Source organism: Pristis pectinata, chromosome 34 (assembly GCF_009764475.1).
Source record: "Pristis pectinata isolate sPriPec2 chromosome 34, sPriPec2.1.pri, whole genome shotgun sequence".
In the NCBI taxonomy this organism is placed as follows: Eukaryota; Metazoa; Chordata; class Chondrichthyes; order Rhinopristiformes; family Pristidae; genus Pristis; species Pristis pectinata.
This window is the reverse complement of record NC_067438.1, coordinates 11,963,219-11,986,319: the sequence shown is the minus strand read 5'-3', so window position 1 is coordinate 11,986,319 and position 23,101 is coordinate 11,963,219. Positions and strand designations below refer to the sequence as shown.

General features: G+C 49.0%; 1 protein-coding gene across 1 annotated transcript in view; it reads left to right on the top strand.

The window, feature by feature from the left end:
- LOC127585877 (complement C4-B-like) overlaps positions 1–23,101 on the top strand; it is an 86,969-nt gene that overhangs the window by 513 nt on the left and 63,355 nt on the right. Inside the window, exons 2-12 of the mRNA XM_052043588.1 lie at positions 70–262; positions 2,823–3,003; positions 5,012–5,082; positions 6,867–6,952; positions 7,666–7,748; positions 8,523–8,610; positions 9,858–9,963; positions 13,920–14,067; positions 16,856–16,971; positions 21,656–21,802; positions 22,409–22,606. Of these exons, the coding sequence (XP_051899548.1) occupies positions 70–262; positions 2,823–3,003; positions 5,012–5,082; positions 6,867–6,952; positions 7,666–7,748; positions 8,523–8,610; positions 9,858–9,963; positions 13,920–14,067; positions 16,856–16,971; positions 21,656–21,802; positions 22,409–22,606 (1,417 nt within the window). The remainder of the gene's footprint in view (positions 1–69; positions 263–2,822; positions 3,004–5,011; positions 5,083–6,866; positions 6,953–7,665; positions 7,749–8,522; positions 8,611–9,857; positions 9,964–13,919; positions 14,068–16,855; positions 16,972–21,655; positions 21,803–22,408; positions 22,607–23,101) is intronic.

Genomic DNA, 23,101 nt, shown 5'->3' with positions numbered 1-23,101 from the left:
ACACACACACACATTTCACAGCAGAGTTCTGTGTCACAGTTTATTTCAATGCTGCTTCCTGCCCCCCAGCTATTTAATCACTGCTCCCAACATTATCCACGTTGGGGTGAAGGAGAGTGTCACCGTACAGCTGGATGGAGTTGATCACATCATCAATATCAAGGTCTATCTGCTCGATGTAATATCGGGGAAAAAAATTTCAGAGGACGTGGAATTTTCTCTGTCAGTGGAGAATAATTACCAGCAGATTAAAGACATTGTTGTAAGTACTGGACCATCACAGTGGCTGAAGACTTTTGAAGGGCAAATGGTCTGCCTTTAGTTATTGTCGAGTAACCTTTTATTAAGTTTGTCCTTATGAAAGTGTTTCTCTGGAGATGACAAGTGAATGAAATTAGACACCATGTTGTAAATCTCACTGACCTAGTGGGTATCTGTGGTGAAAACCTTCGGCTGAAGGGCTTCTGAATCAAAGGTAATGTGTCTCCTGTCAGGTTATGTGAAACAGCTTGGGAACATGTGATCACTGAAGGAAGTTAGCAACAATGTCTGTAGACATAGCAATGGAAAACCATATTCCAAGTGGCCACATCGACCATATTATTCTCTCCATCCTTACCACCAAGTACGTAGAACGTAGAACAGAACTTCACAAGAACAGGCCCTTCAGCCCATAATGTTGAGCAAAACTAATTAAACTAATAATTAAATGTCGAACGAAACAAATCTCCTCTGCCTACACAATGTCCATACCCCTCCATTCTCTGCACATCCATGTGTCTATCTAAGAGCCTCTTAAATGCCTCTATCGTATCCACCACCACCCCAGGCAGCACATTCCAGGCACCCACCACTCTGTGTAAAAAAACTTGCCACACACATCTCCTTTGAACTCTCGCTTTAAATGCATGCCCTCTAGTATTAGACATTCCGACCCTGGGAAAAAGATACCGGCTGTCTACTCTGTCTATGCCTCTCATAATTTTATAAACTTCTGTCAGGTCTCCCCTCAGCCTCTGACACTCCAGAAAAAACAACACAAGTTTGTCCAACCTCTCCTTATAGCACATGCCCTCTAATCCAGGCAGCATCCTGGTAAACTTCTTCTGCACCCTCTCCAAAGCCTCCACATCCTTCCTGTAATGGGGCGACCAGAACTGAATGCAATACTCCAGATGCGGCCTAACTGGAGTCTTATAAAGCTGCAACATAACTTCCCGACTTCCCGAAAAGCATTTTAAACTCACTGGGTTCTGCTTCGGGTGCTCATTTAAACTTACCCAGTTCACTGGAAAATGTAATACACTATAAAATTTTGTAAAGATGAATTGAATATGTGTCAGGCAGAACCTATGGAGAGAAATAAACAGTCAATGTTTTGGGACCTGAAACGTCAACTGTTTATTTCCCTCCACAGATGCTGCCTGACCTGCAGAGCTCCTCCAGCACTTTGTGTGTGTGTTGCTCCAGATTCCAGCATGTGCAGAATCTCTTGTGTCTCAATTAAAAGTGTGTGTCTGGAACAGCATCCAATAATCTGGAAAATTTGCCGGTCCACCACCAACAAAATCTCCGGTGTGCCAGATTATTGGAGTTTATATCTTTTTGTAAATAGAAAATATAAAATATGTAAATTAAAAATAGGAGATTTAGCAATCAAGATTTGACCCCCCCACCCACACATACTTGTGAAGTTGATCAAAGCTTGAGAAAAGAAATAGGGTTAACGTCTGCAAGGAGAGGCAGCGGATGAAAAGCTGGCAAATGAGGTTCAATGTGGGAAGTGTGAGGTCATACACAAGAGGAATCAAAATGTGGATTGGTATCTAAATGGAGAGAGACCGCAAGTGAATGGTTCAGGGGATCGAGGAGATCCAGTGCATGAATCACAAAATGTTAGCAGGCAGGTTCAACGAGCACTTAAATGTCAGTTGGATGGGTACATGGATAGTTTAAGTTTAGAGGGATCTGGGCCAAACACAGGCAAATGGGGCTAGCTTAGATGGGAATCTTGGTCGGCATGGACTTGTTGGGCTGAAGGGCCCAGCTCCATGTCGTGTGACTCGATGACTGGAAACAGTTGAGAAGGCAAAAACACGTTGGCCTTTTATAGCGAAGGGCTTGGAGTTTAAGAACAGGGAGGTGCTGTTACAGTTGTACAGGGTGCTGATGAGGCCGCGCCCTGAGTACGGTGCACAGGTTTGGTCCCCTTACATGAAAAAGGACACAGTTGTGTTGGAGGCAGTGAAATGGAGATTCAACGGGTCAGTGCCTGGGATGAGAGGTTGTCCGACCAAGAGGTGATGGACAGTTTGGGTCTCTATTCCATGACGTTCAGAAGAATGAGAGGTGACCTTGTTCAAACATACAAGATCCTAAGGGGGAACGACGGGGTAGATGTTGGGATATTTCTGCCAGTGGGAGTCACGAATGAGGGGACATTGTTACAGGATTAGGGGGCAGTTATTGAAAACCGAGGAGGGTCATAATTCCTTCTCTCCGAGGGTGGTGAACCTTAGGAATTCTTTGCCCGCGAAGGAGGTGGAGGGCAGATCATTGGGTGTATTTACGGTGGAGACAGATAAATATTTGAAAGATGGAGGAACTGGGGGTGATGGGGAACTGACACAGAGGAGGGGTTGAGACCTGGGGAAGATCAGCCATGGTCCTACTGAATAGCAGGGCAGGCTTGAGGGGCCGAGTGGCCTACTCCTGCTGTTTTCTCGCGAGAGGTTGCAGGAGAGAGGATTCCGGAGGGGAAAGGTGGAGGGATCTTTGTGAACCAACCAGCACTGCTGATCGCCATGGTTACAATCCCACAGGCTCTCCCGCATCTCACCAAACAGCTGAACATTTGGCTCCGTAAGGATAAGTACATCTCGCTGGTGGCCGAGTGTCCGGAGCTCTTCGCGACCAGGAGAATGATTCCTGTCCTCCTCGGTACAAGAAAGGGTTATATATTCATTCAGACCGACAAGCCGATATACACCCCTGACGAGGACGGTGAGTGGCGCAGCAATGCATGCCTTGCTTTGTGGTGACATAATATTGGGGCAGCAGAGTGGCGAGGTGGGTAGAGCCGCTGCCTCGTGGCTCCGGGGACCCGGGTTCGACCCCTACCTCCGGCTCTTGTCTGTGTGTGTGTGGAGTTCGCACATTCTCCCTGCGACGTGTGAGCTTTCCCTGGCTGGTCCCGTTTCCTCCCGCATCCCAGAGAACACACGGGACGGGGGGGGGTTAAGTTGGCCGCTGTAAATTGCCCCCAGTGTGTGGGTGGGTGGTAGAATCTGGGAGAGTCGACTGGCATGAGTGCAAAGGGGCAGCTGATGGTCATCACGGACGCAGTGGGCCGAAGGGCCTGTCTCCGTGCTGTCTCTGTCTGTGAGCAGCAGTAAGCGAGGGCTTCAGGCTGAGGAGGGAGCCCAGGTTGATGTCAGTCCGTCCAGTGTTTGCAGCGGTTGGGTGTGAGGAAGGACTGAAGGCAGGGGGACATTGAGCCTCGCTGGTGTGTTGGTCTCCCGCTGGACTCCTGCCCAATATTCCGTGGATTGAATATCCAGTGGGAATTTAATGCCAATCCCCCCAGTCTGACCTAATTCTACCCCAACTTTGCCTCGGACACTGGTGGCTAAATGTGTGTGTGGGAGGAATGGGTGGTGTGAGTGAAGGTGGGTGTGGGTTGGAATTTGGGGTCAGGGCTTGTTGGATCTCACATTCCTTGGGCCTTTGCCTACTTCCTGGATCATCATCAGCTGACGCACAGCAGGAGCCAAATATCCAAAGGGCCAAATGGTTTTCCATGTTTCCTTACAACATGGAATGAGGTCGTTCAGAAGGAGATTCACGTGTCCTGCAGCTCGGAATCATTCCCTTTGGCCCATGGAGTCACATCGGCATCAGCCACCCGTTTACACCAATCCTACCCTGATCCCATTTTATTCTCCCCACACTTCTGTCAACTTCCCCCAGATTCTACCACACGCACACACACACATGCATGCACGCAAACACACTTGGGGAGTTTACAGCAGCCAATTAACCCACTGAACCACACCTCTTTGGGGTGTGGGAACACTCGGGGGAAACCCACGCGGTCACATGGAGAACGTTCAATCTCCACACACACAGACAGCGCCGGAGGTCGGGATCGAACCCGGGTCTCTGGGGCCGTGAGGCAGCGGCTCCACCCGCTGCGCCACTGTGCTGCCCTCTCGTTCAGCTTGGCAGAAAATCTTGGGCATTCCCTTCTTTTTCACCCAGGAAATGGGTGAAGTATCCCTGCAGTGAAATATTCTGATGCCGTCCGGCTGTTTCAGGGAACAATATCCAGTGTTAACCAACTGGTTACCAACACTAACATTTGGTTAACCAATAGTTCCAGTGTCACACTAAATCCCCGTCAATATTCAATGATGTTGCCTGGCTGAATTGGCCCCTCCCACCCCTTGTAAAGAGACTGGAGCTTCAACAAATAAAACTATTGGTCTCGTTTGCCTGCTGGGCTCATGTCAACAAAAAGTCCCGACTAAAGGTCTTGGACCTGGAATGTCAACTGTTTCTCTTTCCACAAATGCTGAGTGGTTCCAGTATTTTGCTTCTGTCGCTACAGAGAGTAGATTGTCTTGTGGCTGCAGAAATGTCCCTCACTTGTTCTGCTAAATGTGCACGGTATATTAGCCTCTGACAGTTACACCCGACTTCTGAACTTCAGCATCATTGAGCTGAACTCCACACAGACAGCACCGGAGGACAGGATTGGACCCCAGTCACTGCTGCCTGCCCCACTGGAGGCCCCAGGCTGACTGTCTGGCAGAAATGTGCAACAGGCAACAACGTCAGTGCCGTCCATCTTGCACCGTGTCCCACGGCCATGAGATCTTTGTCCAGTGTCTCACAGGAAGACCCCAAGAAAGCTGAATCGTGCTTAACGAGGCCGCTCCACATCGCAAGTCAGATAGCGCGTTTGCTTGTTCAGTGCTGACATGTCTGCTGGTTTTCTCTTGTTATGCAGTGCGTTACAGGATCTACACTCTGGACAACTACATGAGACCAGTGAACGAGAATATCAGGGTTACCATATACGTGAGTACATCGTCTACTCTGTGGCTATAATCTAATGCACCGTCCCACCGATACTCCCTTCAACAACTTGGCCCCTGTACGTTGGGCTCAGTTCCCAACCTTCCACCTGATGAATCACTGCTGGATAATCCTTATCAGTTGCTGCACAGCAGGAGCCAAATATCCCAGGTGGCAAATGCTTTTCCGTATTTCCTCACAACACGGAAGGAGGTCACTCGGAAAGATTGACTTGGCTCATTCGTGGGACGAGATGGTTGTCCAACCGCAGATGGATGAAGAAATTACATCTGTAGCCTTTGGAGTTTGGAGGACGGAGGGGTGAGCTTATTGGAAGATCCTGAGGAACGTTTGACAGGGTAGATGTTGAGATGGCTCCACCAGTGGGAGGGTCTCAAGTGAGGGGACCAGATAAGGGGCTGGTCAGTTAACACTGAGATCTGTGGGACCCTCCTCTCACAGAGGGTGTGAGTGTCTGGAAGTCTCTTCCCTGGAGGGTTGGATTGCTGGGGGTATTTAAAGAGGGAGTGGATACATTTTTGGGGATTGAGGGCTCGGGGAAGTGATGCAGAAGAAGAGATGAGGCCTGGGGCAGACAAATTGAATGGCAGGGCAGGCTTGAGGGGCCGAGTGGCCTCCTCTTTCTCCTGCTTTCTTACCTTGTTGTGAAAGGGGTTTTGAAGAGGATCCAGCAGTTCAGCCGGAGCAGCTCCAGCTCCAGGGCTTGTCGTCCTTCAAACAGAGTTGTGCTCAGGACGAACAGATCGAGGAAAGAGAAACTGTCTGAGAGTTTGATGACCGGGGGGCATGGATTCAGGACGGGTAAACGAACCATAGGCACCACGTGGAGAAACAGCTCATGTAGAGGGTGATCTGGATTTGGGATAAGGGTGGTGGAGATGGATTCAAGAGTATCCTTCAAAAGGTGATTGAAGAAACACTGGAAAGAGGAAATATTTCCAGGAGAAAGAGAAGGTGGAATTGAATGGTTTGCTCCAAAAGAGATGGCACAAACTTAATGGGCCGAATGTCCTCCTTCTGTGCTGGTCTAGTCAGGAGGTTGATTAGAGTCATGAGACACAGCACAGAATCAGGCCCTTCGGCCCAACTCATCCATGCCGACCAATATTCCCATCAAAGCCAGTCCCATTTCCCTGCATTTGGCACATGTCCCTCTAAACCTTTCCTATCCATGTACCTGTCCAAGTACCTTTCAAATGTTGTTAATGTACCTGCCTCAACCACTTCCTCTGGCAGCTTGTTCCACATACTGACCACCTTCTGGGTGAAAAAGTTTCCCCTCAGGTTGCTATTAAATCTCCCCCCTCTCACCTTAAACCCATGCCTTCTTGTTCTTGATTCCCCATCCCTGGGAAGTAGACTCTGCAGATTCACCCTATCTATGCCCCTCATGATTTTATGCACCTCTGTAGGATCACCCCCTCATTCCCCTATGCTCCCCAATGAAAGAGAGTCACACAGCAGGGAAACAGGCCCTTCGGCCCACCGAGTCTGTACCAACCATCAACCATCCACTTACACCAATCCCATTTCATTCTCCCCACATTCCCACCAACCTCCCCCCCCGCCCCAGATCCTACCCCTCACCCACACACCAGGGGCAATTTACAGTGGATTATTAACCCACAAACTCGCACGTCTTTGGGACTATTGTTAACCGCGTGTCATCGACTATAAGATTTCCTTCGGCAGTGCCAACCCTGAGCCATGTTGAGTAAAACCCCTGCACCGATTCTAAAATTCACTTCATTCTATTGTGTTGCCAGAATTCCAAGAACATACAGTTCCCCAGCTTGCTGATTCAATCCAGGAAGGTGTTAGCTCGGACGTTCAAAATCCCGGACGTCACAGAGTAAGTCGGTAAAATGTTTTGGAAATCGAACGCCTACTCGGTGGCTTTGAGGAGACACCGCTCACAATTTTACACTTTTGATTGGTGCATTTGTGGTTAGTCGTCAGTCAGTTAACGCAGGGAGTCTGATCGATTGCTTGAATTATTGATATTAGTTATATATTTCTGTTATCAGATTCCCATAGAGTCATACAGCATGGCAACAGGCCCTTCGGCCCATCGTGACCATGCCAACCATCAAGCTTCCTATTCCTACACCAATTACATTTATTCTTTCCCATTTCCATCAACTCCCCCCAGATTCTGCCCACTAGGGGCAATTTACAGCAGACAATTAACCTGCCGACCCGCACGTCTTTGGGATGTGGGAAGAAACCAGGGGAAACCCACACGGTCACAGGGAGAAGGTGTAAACTCCACACAAAGACAGCGGTGGAGGTCGGGATCGAACCGGGGTCCCTGGCGCTGTGAGGCAGCCACACTAACCACTGTGCCGCTGTGCCACCTCTGCTGCTCCGATCACACAAAAGACAAAGCATTGAGAATGTTTAGTGCCGGTGAGCTGCATCACTGAACATCAGAAGGTGGGGAGAGGGGGATGGTCCCACACACTGGTTTACCCTTCCCCTCTTTGATTCCACTTTACCGTCAGGGTAGTGACCGCTGTGGGATAAAATCGAGTCTGAAGACTCTTGTTACCCTCTTCCCGACAGGCCAGGGAATTGGCGGATTGAAGCAGAATTCGATGAGGCACCAATGTCCAAAGTGTCCACCGAATTTGAAGTCAAAGAATTTGGTAACTATTATTATTTTGTGTAATTATTTTTAGTTGCTCCTCCCAAGTGCTCCTGGGAGGTTTCGAAGAGCCGCAGTACCTTGATTGAGTCAAACGTTTGGAAATTTATTTGATGGGCATGATGTTACAGACAACACCTTCCTTACAAACCAAGAGACTGTATCTCTTCGCTCCTCTTCCATTGGGTAGAAGATACAGGAGCCTGAGAGCACGTACCACCAGACTTAAGGACAGCTTCTACCCCACTGTGATAAGACTATTGAACGGTCCCTTATACAATGAGATGGCCTATGACCTCACGATCTACCTTGATGTGACCTTGCACCTTATTGCACTGCATTTCATCTGTAGCTGTGACACTTTACTCTGTACTGTTACTGTTTTTACCTGTACTACATCAATGCACTTTGTACTAACGGCACTGTGTAATGAATTGACCTGTACGATCATTTTGTAAGACAAGCTTTTCACTGTACCTCGGTACAAGTGACAATAATAAACTAATACCAATACTGGGCTATACTGACCTCTGTTGAACACAAGTCACCTGACAACTGAAGTAAACTCCAGCTCCCAACAAGGGCTCCATCCATCAAAGTCCAGATCTGACCGTCTGTCCAATTGTAGCCACTTCCACATTTTGTTAACTACCTGTGCTTAATATTGTAATCATTTTGCAAATTTCCTTGATAACATGAATAACTCTAGGGATTGCCAATTCTAATAAGTACCATCAATAAATTCTGTTACCTTTGATTCAATGTTGTTTCAAAGTTCTGCCCAGTTTCAAAGTCGAACTGCTGTCAGAAGAAATGTATTACCTGATTTCAAGAGAAACTTTCGACTTCAAGATCTCAGCAAGGTCAGTGAAGTCCGGATTAACCTGTCGTTTTCACACTTCTATTAATATTGATGACGGGAATGAGATTTGAATGTCCAGACCTGTGCACCAGGAGTTGGCAGGTTCAAAATCATCCTGATTGTTCCCGAGGGTCACCGTTTGAAAATAAGGTTTCGCCCATTTGGGAGAGAAAGGGGTGAAACTCTCTGAGGGTGGTGAGTCTTTGGAATTCTCTTCCCCAAAGAGTGGTGGAAGCAGAGTCTTTGAATATTTTTAAGACAGAAGTAGGCAGATCTGAGATAATCGGGGGCGTGGGGGGGGGGAGGTAAAAGGTTTCCGTGGGTAGATGGGAATGAGGAGTTGAGGTCAGACTAGCCCCAATCTCGCGCAATAGCGGGGTAGTCTTGAGGGGCCAAGTGGCCTACTCCTGCTCCTGAGTAGTACAAGCCAACCCATCCAGTTCACCCGTGTTGAACTCTGCACCAGTCCTCAGTCAGGGCTCTGAGTGTAGAAGTTGGGATGCTACATTGCAATTGTACAAGACGTTGGTGAGGCCATATTTGGAGAATTGTGTTCAGTTTTGATCGCCTGTTGTAGGAAAGATTCCAATAAGCTGGAAAGATTGCAGAAAAAATTTACGAGGATGTTGCCAGGATTTGAGGGACTGAATTATAGAGAGAGGTTGAGCAGGTTGGGACTTTATTCCTTGCAGTATAGGGGGTGATCCTACAGAGGTGTATAAGACCATGAGGGGCATAGATAGGGCGAATGCACTCAGTCTTTTTCTCAGGGTTGGGGAATCAAGAACTAGAGGGCACAGGTTTAAGGTGAGAGGGGAGAGATTTAATAGGAATCTGAGAGACAACTCAGTATATGGAACGAGCTGCCAGACGAAGTGGTTGAGGCAGGTACATTAACAACATTTGAAAGACACTTGGAGAGGTACATGGTGGGAAAGGTTTAGAGGGATATGGGCCAAGCATGGCCAAAATTGGGTCTGGCTTAGATGGGCACCTTGGTCAGCATGGGTGAGATGGGCTGAAGGGCCTGTTTCTCTGCTGTGTGACTCTATGACTCTATCTTCCTTCAACCTTTGTTACATGAAGTAAGCGGAGGCCGGTCACGTGCGCCTAATCTCAATCTCTGTGTTGTCACCCCGAGGTTGATTGACAGGGGAATTATCCAATCATCGCCAGACTGCCTGTGATGGTGTTATAAGGGTACACAGTGAGTGGTTGATTTTAAGCAATGCCATATGTTTATTGTAGGCATACATATGGAAAGCCTGTGAACGGAATGGCGTATGTAAGATTCACTATTATTGATGGAAAAGAGAAGAAAACGTATCTCCAGGGACTGGAGAAACAACTTCAGGTGTGTAAATATCCACTGCCCACCTTGGACTGTTCCTGGGTGAGAGGTGGGAGCACGGGAACTGATGCTGGACAGAGTGCAGAGGAGACTCCCCAGGGTGTTGCCTGGGGTGGAGCATTTCAGTGACGAGGGGAGACTGGAGAAGCCGGGTCTTGTTCTCCCTGGAGCGGAGGGGGTTATTCTGTACAGTTCCGGTCACCCTGTTATAAGAAAGACGTCATTAAGCTAGAAAGAGGGCAAAGGAGATCGACAAGAATATTGCCAGGGCTCGAGGGACTGTGTTACGGGGAGAGGTTGCGCAGGCTGGGACTTTATTCCTTGGAATTTCGGAGGTTCAGAGGTGACCTTGCAGAGGTTTTCAAAATCATGAGGGACATAGATAGAGGGAACGCACACAGTCTTTTTCCCAGGGAAAGGGAACCAAAAACTTGAAGGCACAGGTTTAAGGTGAGAGGGGAAAGATTTAAAAGGGACCTGAGGGGCAACTTCTTCACACAGAGGGTGGTGGGTATATGGAACGAGCTGCCAGAGGAAGTGGTTGGGGCAGGTACAATAACAACATTTAAATGAAACTTGGAGAGGTACATGGATAAGAAAGATTTAGAGGGATATGGGCCAAACATGGCCAAAATTGGGACTGGCTTAGATGAGCACCTTGGTCAGCATGGGCGAGATGGGCTGAAGGGCCTGTTTCTCTGCTGTGTGACTCTATGACTCTACGATATGGATTTAGGGGAAGGGGGAGGAGATGCAGAGGGGATCTGAGGGGGACCTTTCTCACCCAGAGAGCGGTGAGTACCTGGAACACACTGCCGGAGGGAGTGGTAGAAACAGAGTCACTTACAGCACTGAAGAGGTGTCTGGACGAGCACTTGAATCGACTGGGCAGAGAAGGTTATGGACCAAGTGCTGGAGGATAGGATGAGTACAGATGGGTGCCCATAGGTCAGTGTGGCTATAGCAGGCCGAATGTCATGTAGGACTCTATGACCCTTCAGCTTCACATGTGCCCAACAGCAGTAAGTCAGCAGGTAGTGCCTGTGCCTTCGTTGAGAGTTTCGACGAGGAGTGTGTGCTCTTTCCCCAAGTTGTTGCCCCTCTTCCTTCAGCCTGTGTTAAGTTCAGGAAGCGGAGGATGGTCATGGATAAATGATGGGCCTCACCTCAGTCTCAGTCACTCCCACTGTGCAGTCACCCCAAGCTTGCCTGACAAAGGGAGGCACAGAAATCCTGTTGCACTGCTTCAGTCATTCGCAGACACCGTGAGCTTACCAAGCAGTCAATGCACTTACAATTCTTTTGTTGCCATTTCACTTATTGGGCAGGGTCAGCAGTTGTTGTCCATCCCTGATCGTAGAGATGTGGTAACAGTGACTGGGAAATGCTGGAAACCCTCAGCAGGACAGGCAGCACACACCACCAGGCTCAAGGACAGCTTCTATCCCACTGTTATAAAGCTCTTGAACGGTTCCCTAGTATGATAAGATGGACTCTTGACCTCACAATGTATCTCGTTATGACCTTGCACCGTATTGTCTGCCTGCACTGCACTCTCTCTGTAACTGTAACACTATACTCTGCATTCTGTTATTGTTTTACCTTGTACCACCTCAATGCACTGTTGTAATGAAATGATCTGCATGAATGGTACGCAAGACAAGTTTTTCACTGTACCTTGGTACATGTGACCATAATAAACCAATACCAGTTCCATCACTGCAGAGAGAAAAGCAGTCAACATTTGGGGTCTATGACCTTTCATCAGAGTCTGAGTAATTTTCTGACTTTGTTTCAGATTTCTGGCGTCTGCAGTTGCTCTGTCTAACCGTGATGTGTATGTGTCTGAAATCAGAAAGCTTAACTGCATGTACAAAACCCCCCCCCCCCTTTGTGTCTTGAATTCGTTCTGTGCAGAAGACAAGGCCCCACAGTTGTTAAAACTGATCTCAATCAGTGTACAAGTCAAATATGCATCAGTGCCAGAGAATAATTCATAGAACGTACAACAGTACAGCACAGGAACAGGCCATTCAGCCCACGATATCTATGCTGAACATGATGCCAAATTAAACTGATCCCTTCTGCCTGCACATGATCCATATCCCTCCATGCCCTGCATATTCACGCGACTATCTAGAAGCCTCTTAAATGCCACTATCTGCTTCCAGCACCACCCCGCCACCTACCACTCTCTGTATAAAACAAAACGCCCCCCACATCTCCTTTACACTCCCCCCCCTCACCTTAAATGCATGTCCTTTAGTATTTGACATTTCTACCCCAGGAGAAAGACTCTGACCGTCTACCCTATCGAAACTTCTCATAATTTTATAAACTTCCATCAGGTCTCCCCTCAGTCTCTGATACGCCAGATAAAACAGCCCAAGTTTGTCCAACCTCTCCTTATAGCACATGCCCTCTAATCCAGGCAGCATCCTGATGAACCTCTTCTGCACCCTCTCCAAAGCCTCCACATACTTCCTGTAATGGGGCGACCAGAACTGCACACAGTACTCCAAGTGCAGCCGAACCAAAGTTTTAGATAACTGCAGTGTGATTTCTTGACTCTTATTCTAAATGCCTCTCAGTTTGGAAATAAAGAGAGGATCTAACAAAACTAAATCACAGAGGTCTGGCTCAGAAATGGTCCTTGTGCATTGGAACAGTGATTCAGTAGCCTGCGATACACCTGCTTGTTTTAATTTTTCACTGACCTCAAAGGGATGGCACAGTGGCACAGTGGGTAAAGCTGCTGCCTCACAGCGCCGGAGACCCGGGTTCGATCCCGACCTCCGGCGCTGCCTGTGTGTGGAGTTTGGATGTCCGTTTCCCCCCTGGGTGCTCCGGTTTCCTCCCACGTCCCAAAGATGTTCAGTTCGGTGGGTTAATTGTCCGCTGTAAGTCTGGGGGGAGTTGATGGGAATGTGGGGTAGAATAAAATGGGATTGGTGGAGGGTTCGTGTAATTTATAGGGAAATTAGCAGGGAATGGGATTGCTCTGTGAGCCAGCATAGATTCGAAGGGCCAAATGGCCTCTTTCTCTGTCATAAGGTCACCTGTACATATGCAAGGACTTATTAAATTGGGTGGGATGTGAAAGAAGCTCCCTGGTTCAGTACCACTCATTGTGGGTGACAGCTCAGGACGCCAGTGTGGTTCTCTCTCTCTCTCTCTCACTCTCTTTCTCTCTCTCTCTGCATCACGGGGTATTATCCCAGTCACATCATCGATTTATGGCGAACATCTCTGCAAGGACAAGTCCCCTTCCAACACTTAACATCCAAGGATCCTCCATCAACGGTTTGGGGGCTCAGTATTGACTCAGGCCGAGAGTTAAATCCAGAATCACAAAAGGTGTATGACTTTAACAGTAAATACAATAAAACTCCAGTAATCCGCTATCCCATTATTTGGAAATCCCGATGGTTTGGTATCTGGTTCACCAGATGATGTTCCCTGAGCTCCATTTAAATTCACTGGACCCTTGTTTCCCGTACTCCCCATGACTTCACTGGGGCCCTGTTTCCAGCGCTCCTTTCAGACTCACTGAATCCCCTTTCCCAACACTTCCATTAAGTGTACTGTGTGACAGAAAAACTTCTGATACAACTGTACAACTGAACATCTACAAAGCTTGAATTATTATCGGTTCATTATTATCACGTGTACTGAGACACAGTTAAAAACTTTGTCTGCGTGCCATCCAGACAGATCATTCCATATGTAAGTACATCGAGGAAGTAAAAAGAAAACAGAATGCGGAATGTGGTGGTGCAGGAGAATTGGAGTATGGTGCTGCATGGAAATAGAAATGTGTAGAATAGTGTCCAAAAGTCCGCAACATCTGGCAGTCCTGCGCCACCAAAGCCCCGAGGGTGTCGGATAATCAGAGTGTTGGAACAAAGAAAAGAACTGACGTCGAATCGGTTACTGCCCTGATTTATTCTTATTTATAGATCGAGGAAGGAGAGGCGATATTTTCTCTGCAAAGCCAAAAGATATTGGAAAAACTGAAATGTTTGGAAAAACTGAAATGTTTGGAAAGCATGGACGAGCTTGTGGGACACCGCCTTAGTGTGGCAGTGACAGTCTTTGAAACATCCAGTAAGTGAACTCTGTAGTCAAGTAGTAGCTCTCAAATTGAGAGTGAAGCCTGGCGTATAATGGGTGTATTATTGGTTGGTTCTGGAGGCATAGGTTAATAGGGCGGCACAGTGGCGCAGTGGGTAAAGCTGCTGCCTCACAGCGCCAGAGATCCGGGTTTGATCCCGACCTCCGGCACTGCCTGTGTGTGTGTGGAGTTTGCATGTTCTCCCTGTGACCGCGTGTGTTTCCCCCGGGTGCTCCGGTTTCCTCCCACGTCCCAACGGCATGCAGGTCAGTAGGTTAATCGGCAGCTGTAAGTTGTGTGTGACGGGTAGAATCTGGGGGGAGTTGATGGGGATGTAGGGAGAATAAACTGGGATTGGTGTAAATGGGTGGTTGGTGGTCAGCACGGACTCGGGCTATTTCAAATCCCAAAATTTAAATTTTTGTTAATTAAATAACTTAAAGCTAAATGGATGGAGGTGAATTCAAGCGCACGGTGTAAGGAACCCTGACCATCTTTGTTTCACCATCCTGTCTGCTGCAAGCTTGGAGATTCCATCCTATCCTGTGGGAGGGGTAAGACATTGTGTGCTGTCACATCAGCCTTGTGCATGTATCGTGTGGTCTTTGTGAACGGGTCTTTGAGGTGGGATATCACTACTGGACTCACTGGGACAGGGAACGTCAGGCAAACACACGGCAGGGCTTCCACTGAACTGTCTGCATGGTATAAGGGTCGAATTGCGTAACGCAATTTCTAAAGGTAGGAGCAGCCTCAAGGGGGAACCTCAAGGTAACACTGTCTCTCGCTGTTGACAGACATTCACCACACACAAACAAGGTGGTGTAGAGCTGGTGGAGACCTTGGAGAAGATCGTGTTACATGTGGGGTCAGGGAGGGAGAGAATCAGAATGGAGGGGGGGATAGAGAGAGAGAGGGAGAGAGAGAGAAAGGGAGAGGGAAAGAGAAATAGAATGAAAGAGAAAGAGTGAAAGTGAGAGGGGAAAAAGAGGGAGGGAGGAAGAGAAGAAAGGAACGAGGCTGAGGGGAGAGCTGATAGCAGTTTATAAAATTATCAGAGGCACAGACAGAGTGGACAGCCGGTATCTCTCTCCCAGAGTCGAACCATTTGACACTAGAGGGCATGCATTTAAGATGAAAGTTCAAAGAGACGTACGGGGCAAGTTTTTTGGGTGGTGGGTGCCTGGAACGGGCTGCCAGGGGTGGTGGTGGAGGCAGATACGATAGAGGTGTTTAAGGGGCTCTCAGAGAGGCACAGGGATGTGCAGGGAGTGGAGGGACATGGAGGCAGAAGGGATTGGGTGTCATTAGCTCAATGAGTTCGGCACAACATCGTGGGCTGAAGGGCCTGTTCCTGTGCTGTTCTGTGTTCTAAGAGAGAGTGAGAGAACGAGTGAGAGAGACAGAGAAAGTGAGAGAGAGAGAGAGAGAGCGAGGGTGAGGGAGGGAGATGACGGGAAGTGGTTGGGAATGTTCGGATGTGCGACAGTTCTGTCACGACGATGATGAGGAGGGTCTGAGGACACTGAAGGCCGCGAGGTGTTTGGAGTTATCACCAAGAAACAGCAATGGAAGGAGGGCTTTGCCTGGGAAGAGATGAACCTCGTTGGGTTCCTGGGAGCAGCCGAGATGAGGACAGGTCACCCCGAATAAAACCTTGCTGCCTCCTGGCTGGCTGCCGGAGAGAATTCTCCTACTGATCGGCGGCTCAACTTGGTAAATGACATCACCATTGCTGGGTGGGGAGCACCCCCTTGGGCAGACCCTGGGGAGGGGAAGGTCCACATCACTGGGGCTGCCGGACCTTTGTGGCCAGCGTTGTGTGTGGTCAGTGGTTAGCACCACTGCTTCACCATGGACTGCAGAATCAGCCCATTGTCCTCACCATTTAGGTCAGTGAGTGATGGAGAGAAAATGGTCGAAATGTGCCTTTGCCGGAGGACTTCCAGATAAAATCTGATAATCTGGCACTCTCAGGACCGGTGGTGTTGGACTGGGAGATTTTCTGGACTATCGGATGTTACTCCTGTTAATACACAGACACACTTATAATTCACTCTATTTTAGATGCTACACAAGTAGGATCAAAAATGTTCTAGTGAACCAGGTGAGATTAAAAGGAGCATCGGGAAAGGGGTCCCAGTGAGTTTAAAGGAATCTCAGGAAATGGGATCCTGGTGAATTTAAAGGAGCTCGGGAAATGGGATCCCAGTGAGTTTAAAGGGAGTGCGGGAAGGGGATTCCAGTGAGCTTAAAGGTAGTGCGGGAAATGGGATCCCAGTGAGTTTAAAGGGAGCTCAAGAAATGGGGACCCGGTGAGTTTAAAGCGAACATGGAAAACTACGCCAACCCATCAGAATTTCCAATCAATTGGATAGCGGATTTTCGGAGTTGTACTGCAGTGGGTCCTGTCGAGTTCAGTGGAAATAAACATCAACAGGAGACAACAGCAGGCAGATGAGGCTTGGGGAGAACAAAATGGAAACAGTGTGGGATCAGTGTAAGCCGGTAGTTGATGGTCAGCACAGACTGATGGGTCGAAGGGCCTGTTCCCCTGATTTATGACACTACAGTGCACTGGGTCACACGAGTGGCCAAGGTGAAATATCCCCCCAGCACATCAGTGTAGCAGTTACTGTCAATGCATCAATTACAAGAGTCCATCAAAACTGAGCAGCCAGACTGTTTCAACAGGAGTTAAAGTAAATGCCAGATGAAGAAAACTCAAAATGAAACAAACACAGAACAGGTGTAACAACTGTGTGCTGCTGTTTCCTGCAGGTGGAGAGATGGAGGAACTGGAGGTCAGCACCATCAAGTTCGTGTCCTCTCCCTATGTTATCGACTTGTCAAGGACGAGCAGCTATTTCACACCACAGCTCTCGTTCAGGGTGCTGGTACGTGTCTCTGCAGCAGCTTGTCGCCACGTGTAGCCCGTCCGATGGAATGTAACGCTCTGTCAGACTGTGAGGTTTGCAGTCAGTGAGATGGGGAGCCTTGACTCCATGTTGTACGGATGTAAAGTGTCAGGCATGCATTGCCGCACAGTGGCACAGCGGGTAGAGCCACTGCCTTACAGCCCTGGAGACCCGGGTTCGATCCTGACCTCTGGCGCTGCCGTGTGTGGTGTTTGCACGTCCTCCCTGTGACCGTGTGGTTCCCCCTGGGTGCTCCGGTTCCCTCCCACATCCCATCGACGTGCGGGTCAGGAGGTGAATTGTCCATTATAAGTGTGGAATCTGGGGGGAGTTGATGGGAACGTGGGGAGAAGAGGTCGCAGGGAAAATTACTAAGGGAATGGATTGTTGTGTGAGCCAGCATAGACCCAATGGGCCAAATGGCCTCCTTTCTGTGCCAGGATATGTCAGGATCTATAAACAAGTGCAGAGTTAGTGAATGGGGAGGGAAAGGAACAGTAACTGCAGTCACAGAGAGTCACGGCATTCGTTCTCAGGACAGGGGAGCCCAAACCTACAGGGCAGGGGTGTAAGGTGAGGGGGGAAAGATTTAAAGGGGACCTGAGCGCAGGTTTTTCACACAGAGGGCAGTGGGTGTGTGGAACGAGCTGGAAGTGGTAGAGGTGGGTACAATTATGGCATTTAAAGGACATTTGGACGGGTGCATGGATAGGAACGGTTTGGAGGGGTATGGACCAAATGTGGGCGAATGGGGTCAGCGTAGACAGGTATCTTGGTCAGCATGGGTGAGTTGGGCTGAAGGGCCTGCTCCGCACTGTGTAATGCTATAAATCGATGTATCTGGAATGGAAAGAAGCTGCGGAGGAAGAGAGGAGGTATTGGAATGTGTGGAGGAGGATCATCGGAAGTGATACCAGCCACAGCGAAGATCCTACAGCACCTGGGAACAGGCCCTTCAGCCCTTCGAGTCCGTGCCGACCATCAACCACCCATTGACATCAATCCCATTTTATTCTCCCTCCCCTTCCCATCAACTCCCCCCACCTTCTACCCCTCACCCACACACCGGGGGCCATTAACCTACCGACCCACACGTCCCTGGGATGTGGGAGGAAACCGGAGCACCTGAAGAAAACCCACGTGGTCACAGGGAGAACGTGCAAACTCCACGCAGGCAGCGGCGGAGGTCGGGATCGAACCAGGGTCACTGGAGCTGGAGGCTCTCCTCGTTCCGTGCGGCTCCCTGCCATGGGAAGAGGTAGAAGCCGGGGTCAGGTTCTGAGGCGGGAAGGCTGCAAAGCCATGACGTGAAAGACTAGGGGCCGTTCCTTGAGCTCCCACTGCGTTACAGTGTCGGAAACCTGGGGCCGAGAGGTCAGAGTGTGGTGGGGAGACCCGAGTTCAGGGACGTGCCCCCAGGACGTGCGTATGGTCTCCTCCACAGGAGCAGCCGATACGGTACATTTAATCGGATGTGTCGTTCCTGGAAGGAGGCTTCGGAGACCCAGAGAATGGGGGGGGGGGGGGGGGGGGGGGGGAGGAAATGACGTGACCTTGGGGGAACGTAGGGGATGTGTCGGAGGAAGGAGATCAGGTAAGGGCCAGGGAAGAGGAGGGGGGTTGTGGAAGGAGAGCTCAGGAGAGATGCCATCAACTGCAGGATTGAATCAGATGCAGAATGTCCCAATTATTACATTCTGCTGCAGAATGAAATCGGAATTGGAACTGGTTTATTATTGTCACACAAAGCCATACAGCAATACAGCAGGGAAACAGGCCCTTCGGCCCAACTGGTCCATGCTGACCATGGTGCCCATCAACTTAGTCCCATCTGCCCGCAATTGGCCCATAATAGCCCTCAGAACCTTTTCTACTGACGTACCTGTCCAAGTGAATGTTGTTTTCTACCTGCCTCAACCACTTCCTCTGGCAGCTTGTTTCATACACCCACCACCCTCTGTGTGAAGAAGTTGGCCCTCAGGTCCCTTTTAAATATTTCACCTTCACCTTAAACCTATGTCCTCCCTTCCCTGGAAAAAAGACTATGTGTGTTCACCCTATCTATGCCCCTCATGATATTATACACCTCCATAAGGTCACCCCTCAGTCTCCTATGTTCCTAGCCTGTCCAACCTCTCCTGATAACTCAGGCCCTCGAGTCCTGGCAGCATCCTCATAAATCTTCTCTGCACCCTTTCCAGTTTAATGATGTCTTTCCCATGACTGGGAACCAAAACTGAACACAATACTCCAAGGGCAGTCTCACTAACGTCTTGTACAACTGCAATATGATGTCCCAGCTCCTCTACTCAATGCCCTGACTGATGAAGGCCGGTGTGCCAAACACGTTCTTCACCACCCTGTCTACCTGTGACACAGCTTCAGCGAACTATGTACTTGTACCCCCAGGTCCCTCTGTTCTACAACACTCCCCAGAGCCTGACCATTCACTGTATAAGTCCCTGGTTTGACTTCCCAAAGTACAACACTTTGCGCTTATCTGTATTGAAAGCATTTTGCCAGTTCTCGGTCCCCTGACCCAGCTGATCAAGATCCCCCATGTACCGAGATGCAGTGAGAAGCTTTAGATTGTGTGCCATCCAGACAGATCATTCTGTACAAAAGTACATTGAGGTAGTAAAAAGGAAAGCAGAATGCGGAGTGTATTAATAAATGTAAAATATAGTCCTAATGCAAAAGATAGTGTTAATGCAGAACAATAGTGCAGAAGCAGTATAAAAGGAGTAACACCATATTTCTCTGCATTGTGCTAATGATTTTCCCTTGTACTACCTCGATGTACTGATGTGATGAAATGATCTGTATGGATGGCATGCAAAACAAAGTTTTCACTGTACCTCAGTACACGTGACAATAATAAACCAATTACCAATCACCAATTACCAGAAGTTGTGTTGGCCAAGAACCAATCCCAGATATCCCACACAGCCAGAGAGAGTTCCAGCCCTGGACCCACCGCTTCCTGTGGAGTGCTCACCGCCCTGAAACGTTAACCACGTTACAGGAAGGACATGAAGCATTAGGGAGGGTCCAGGAAAGATCTACAGGAATGGTTCCTGGGACGAGGGACGGCAGATACAAGGACTGATTAGGGAGGGTGGGCCAGTGTTCGTTGGCAACGAGGGGAGATCATGAAGTGATGAGGGGTCCGGACGGAGTGGACAATTGGAGGGCGTTCCTGTTGGTGGAGGGGTCAAGGATTGGGGGTCACGGGGGTAAAAGAAAGGGGAAGGGAACGAAGGGTGACATGAGGAAGAACGTCTACGGTTGGGAGTAGCTGGATTCTCGCCTGTGGTGGGGGTTGGTTCCAATGTGGCCTGTAACAGGAAATGGGGAGAATATACGGCGGGGGAAGGGATTGGCAAGGCTACAGAGAAAGGGCTCGTGGGTGGGAGATACTTCAGTGGAGAGTCAGAACGGACGTGATGGGTGAATGGCCTCGATCAGTGCCGTAACCAGTCTCTGATTCCGTGACTTCCAAATCTCTCTCTCCTGCTTGAATTCTGGATTTCCAACATCTCTGGTTTCCTGCTTCCAGAACGTTCCCTTCTCTCCATCGGACACCCAAGGTCAAGTGTCCAGTATTTGGCAGATTTAGTCATGACTGAATACCAAGAGGGTCAGCGTTCCATTGACTTGCTGTAGAAGTCCGTGCACCGTAGCATCTTGACATTTCCTGAAATTGCCAGCAGTGTGGGTCCCCCACAGTACGGGTCAGGAAAGGCACGCTCCACTGCCAGAGCAAGAGCACACAGCTTTGTTCTCCAGACAGTGCAACATCGGCACAGCAACAAGTTTAGTCGCTACAAGGTTAATGGCAGGACCCTCAGCAGTGTGGAGGAACAGAGGGATCTTGGGGTCCACGTCCATAGATCTCTCAAGGCTGCAATGCAGGTCGATAGGGTTGTTAAGAAGGAATATGGAGTGTTGGCCTTCATTAGTCGGGGTATTGAGTTCAAGAGCCGTGAGGTGATGTTGCAGCTCTATAGAACTCTGGTCAGACCACACTTGGAGTATTGTGTTCAGTTCTGGTCGCCTCATTATAGAAATGATGTGGAAACTTTAGAGAGGGAGCAGAGGAGATTTACTTGGATGTTGCCTGGATTGGAGAGCATGTCTTATGAGCATAGGTTGAGTGAGCTAGGGCTTTTCTCTTTGGAGAGGAGGAGGATGAGAGGGGACGATAGAGGTGTACAAGATGATAAGAGGCATAGATCGAGTGGACAGTCAGAGACTTTTTCCCAGGGCAAAAATGGCTAACACGAGGGGACATAAATTTAAGGTGATTAGAGGAAGGTACAAGGGGGATGTCAGAGGTAAGTTTTTCACACAGAGAGTGGTGGGTGCATGGAACACACTGCCGGCATAGGTTGTGGGGGCAGATATATTAGGGACATTTAAGAGACTCTTAGATAGACACATGAATGACAGAAAACTTGGGGGCTGTGTGGAAAGGAAGAGTTAGATAGATAAATGTGGGCACAACATCGTGGGCCGAAGGGCCTGTACTGTGCTGTAGTGTTCTATGTTCTGTGTTCTAAAATCACACTCACTCTGTTATCATGATGAAGCTGAATTTTGAGATGATCCTTCCAACTCTTCCTGAGCCACTGCTGACCCCAGTTATGGGTTCATGTTGTAGGTCCGGGTGACTTATCCTGACGGATCTCCCGCCGGCGGTGTTCCGGTCCAGTTGGAAGGAGAAGAGGAAAAGACCAGAACACAAGATGATGGACAGGCTTTGCTGACAGTTTCACCTCCATCGAATACAGAGTCTTTTGAGATCAAGGTAAGAAAACACAGAATGAATATTATTGTTTTGCTTTCATAAGCTTTTTGCCATTTGTTAAATTAAAACTTGCTCTTTTTAGTCATAGAAAGACCCAGCACGGAAACAGGCCCTTCGGCCCATCAAGTCTGTGCCGACCATCAACCACCCATTTACATCAATCCTACACTAATCCCATTTAGTTCTCCCCACGTTCCCATCAATTCCCCCCAGGTTCCACCCCTCACCCACACACTGGGGGCAACTTACAGCAGCCAATTGACCCACTGACCCGCACGTCACTGGAACGTGGGAGGAAACCGGAGCACCCGGGGGACGCCCACCCAGTCACGGGGAGAATGTGCAAACTCCACACACACAGACAGCGCCGGAGGTCGGGATCTAACCAGACCTATGAAGCAGTGGCTCTATCCACCGCACACAGCACAGCCGATCAAAACTAGTCTGGACTCCACAGGGGATAATCACCACAGTGTTGATACTGTGATCTTAACCACATCAGTGAAAGCTTCCCCAGTCAACGTCTGGACCAGGTAACACCCATGGGCCTGAGGAGACAGGGACATGTATAACCCTTGGACATGCTGGATGTCTTTTTCCCACCAGGTTCTCGCTGGGGATGGGAAGGTGAGGGGACAAGTCAGTGAAGCACAGAAGACCATTCACATCTACCGGTCGAAGAGCAAGAGCTACCTCCACGTCATGACACCACACAATGTGCTTGAGCCCGACAGATCGTTCTCTGCAGATATCAGCGCCATCACTGCCGCGAGGGCTGGGAACATCAAGTACTATTATTATCTGGTGGGTGCTTTACAGAGTGATTGCACTGAAACTCATTTCACACACAAATATGGCAGTAAAGAGCAAACCAACATACGTATGAACGGAGGCCACTCATGTGGTCGTACAGCGCGGAAACAGGCCCTTCGGCCCGACTGGTCCATGCAGACCAAGATTCCCATTGGCTAGTCCCATTTGCCTGTGCTTGGCCCATATCCCGCTAAACCTTTCAATCCATGTACCTGTTCAACTGCCTTTAAAATGTAAATGTACCTGCCTCAATCACTTCCTCTGGCTGCTCATTCCATATATGGACCACTCTCTGGGTGAAAAAGTTGCCCCTTGGATTCCTATTAAAATCACTCCCCTCTCACCTTAAACCTATGACCTCAAGTTTTTGGTTCCTTGAATCTGGGAAAAAGACTGTGCATATTCACCCTATCTATGCCCATGATTTTACCCACCTCTTTTAGGTCACCCGTTACTCCCCTACACTCCAATGAATAAACTCCCTCA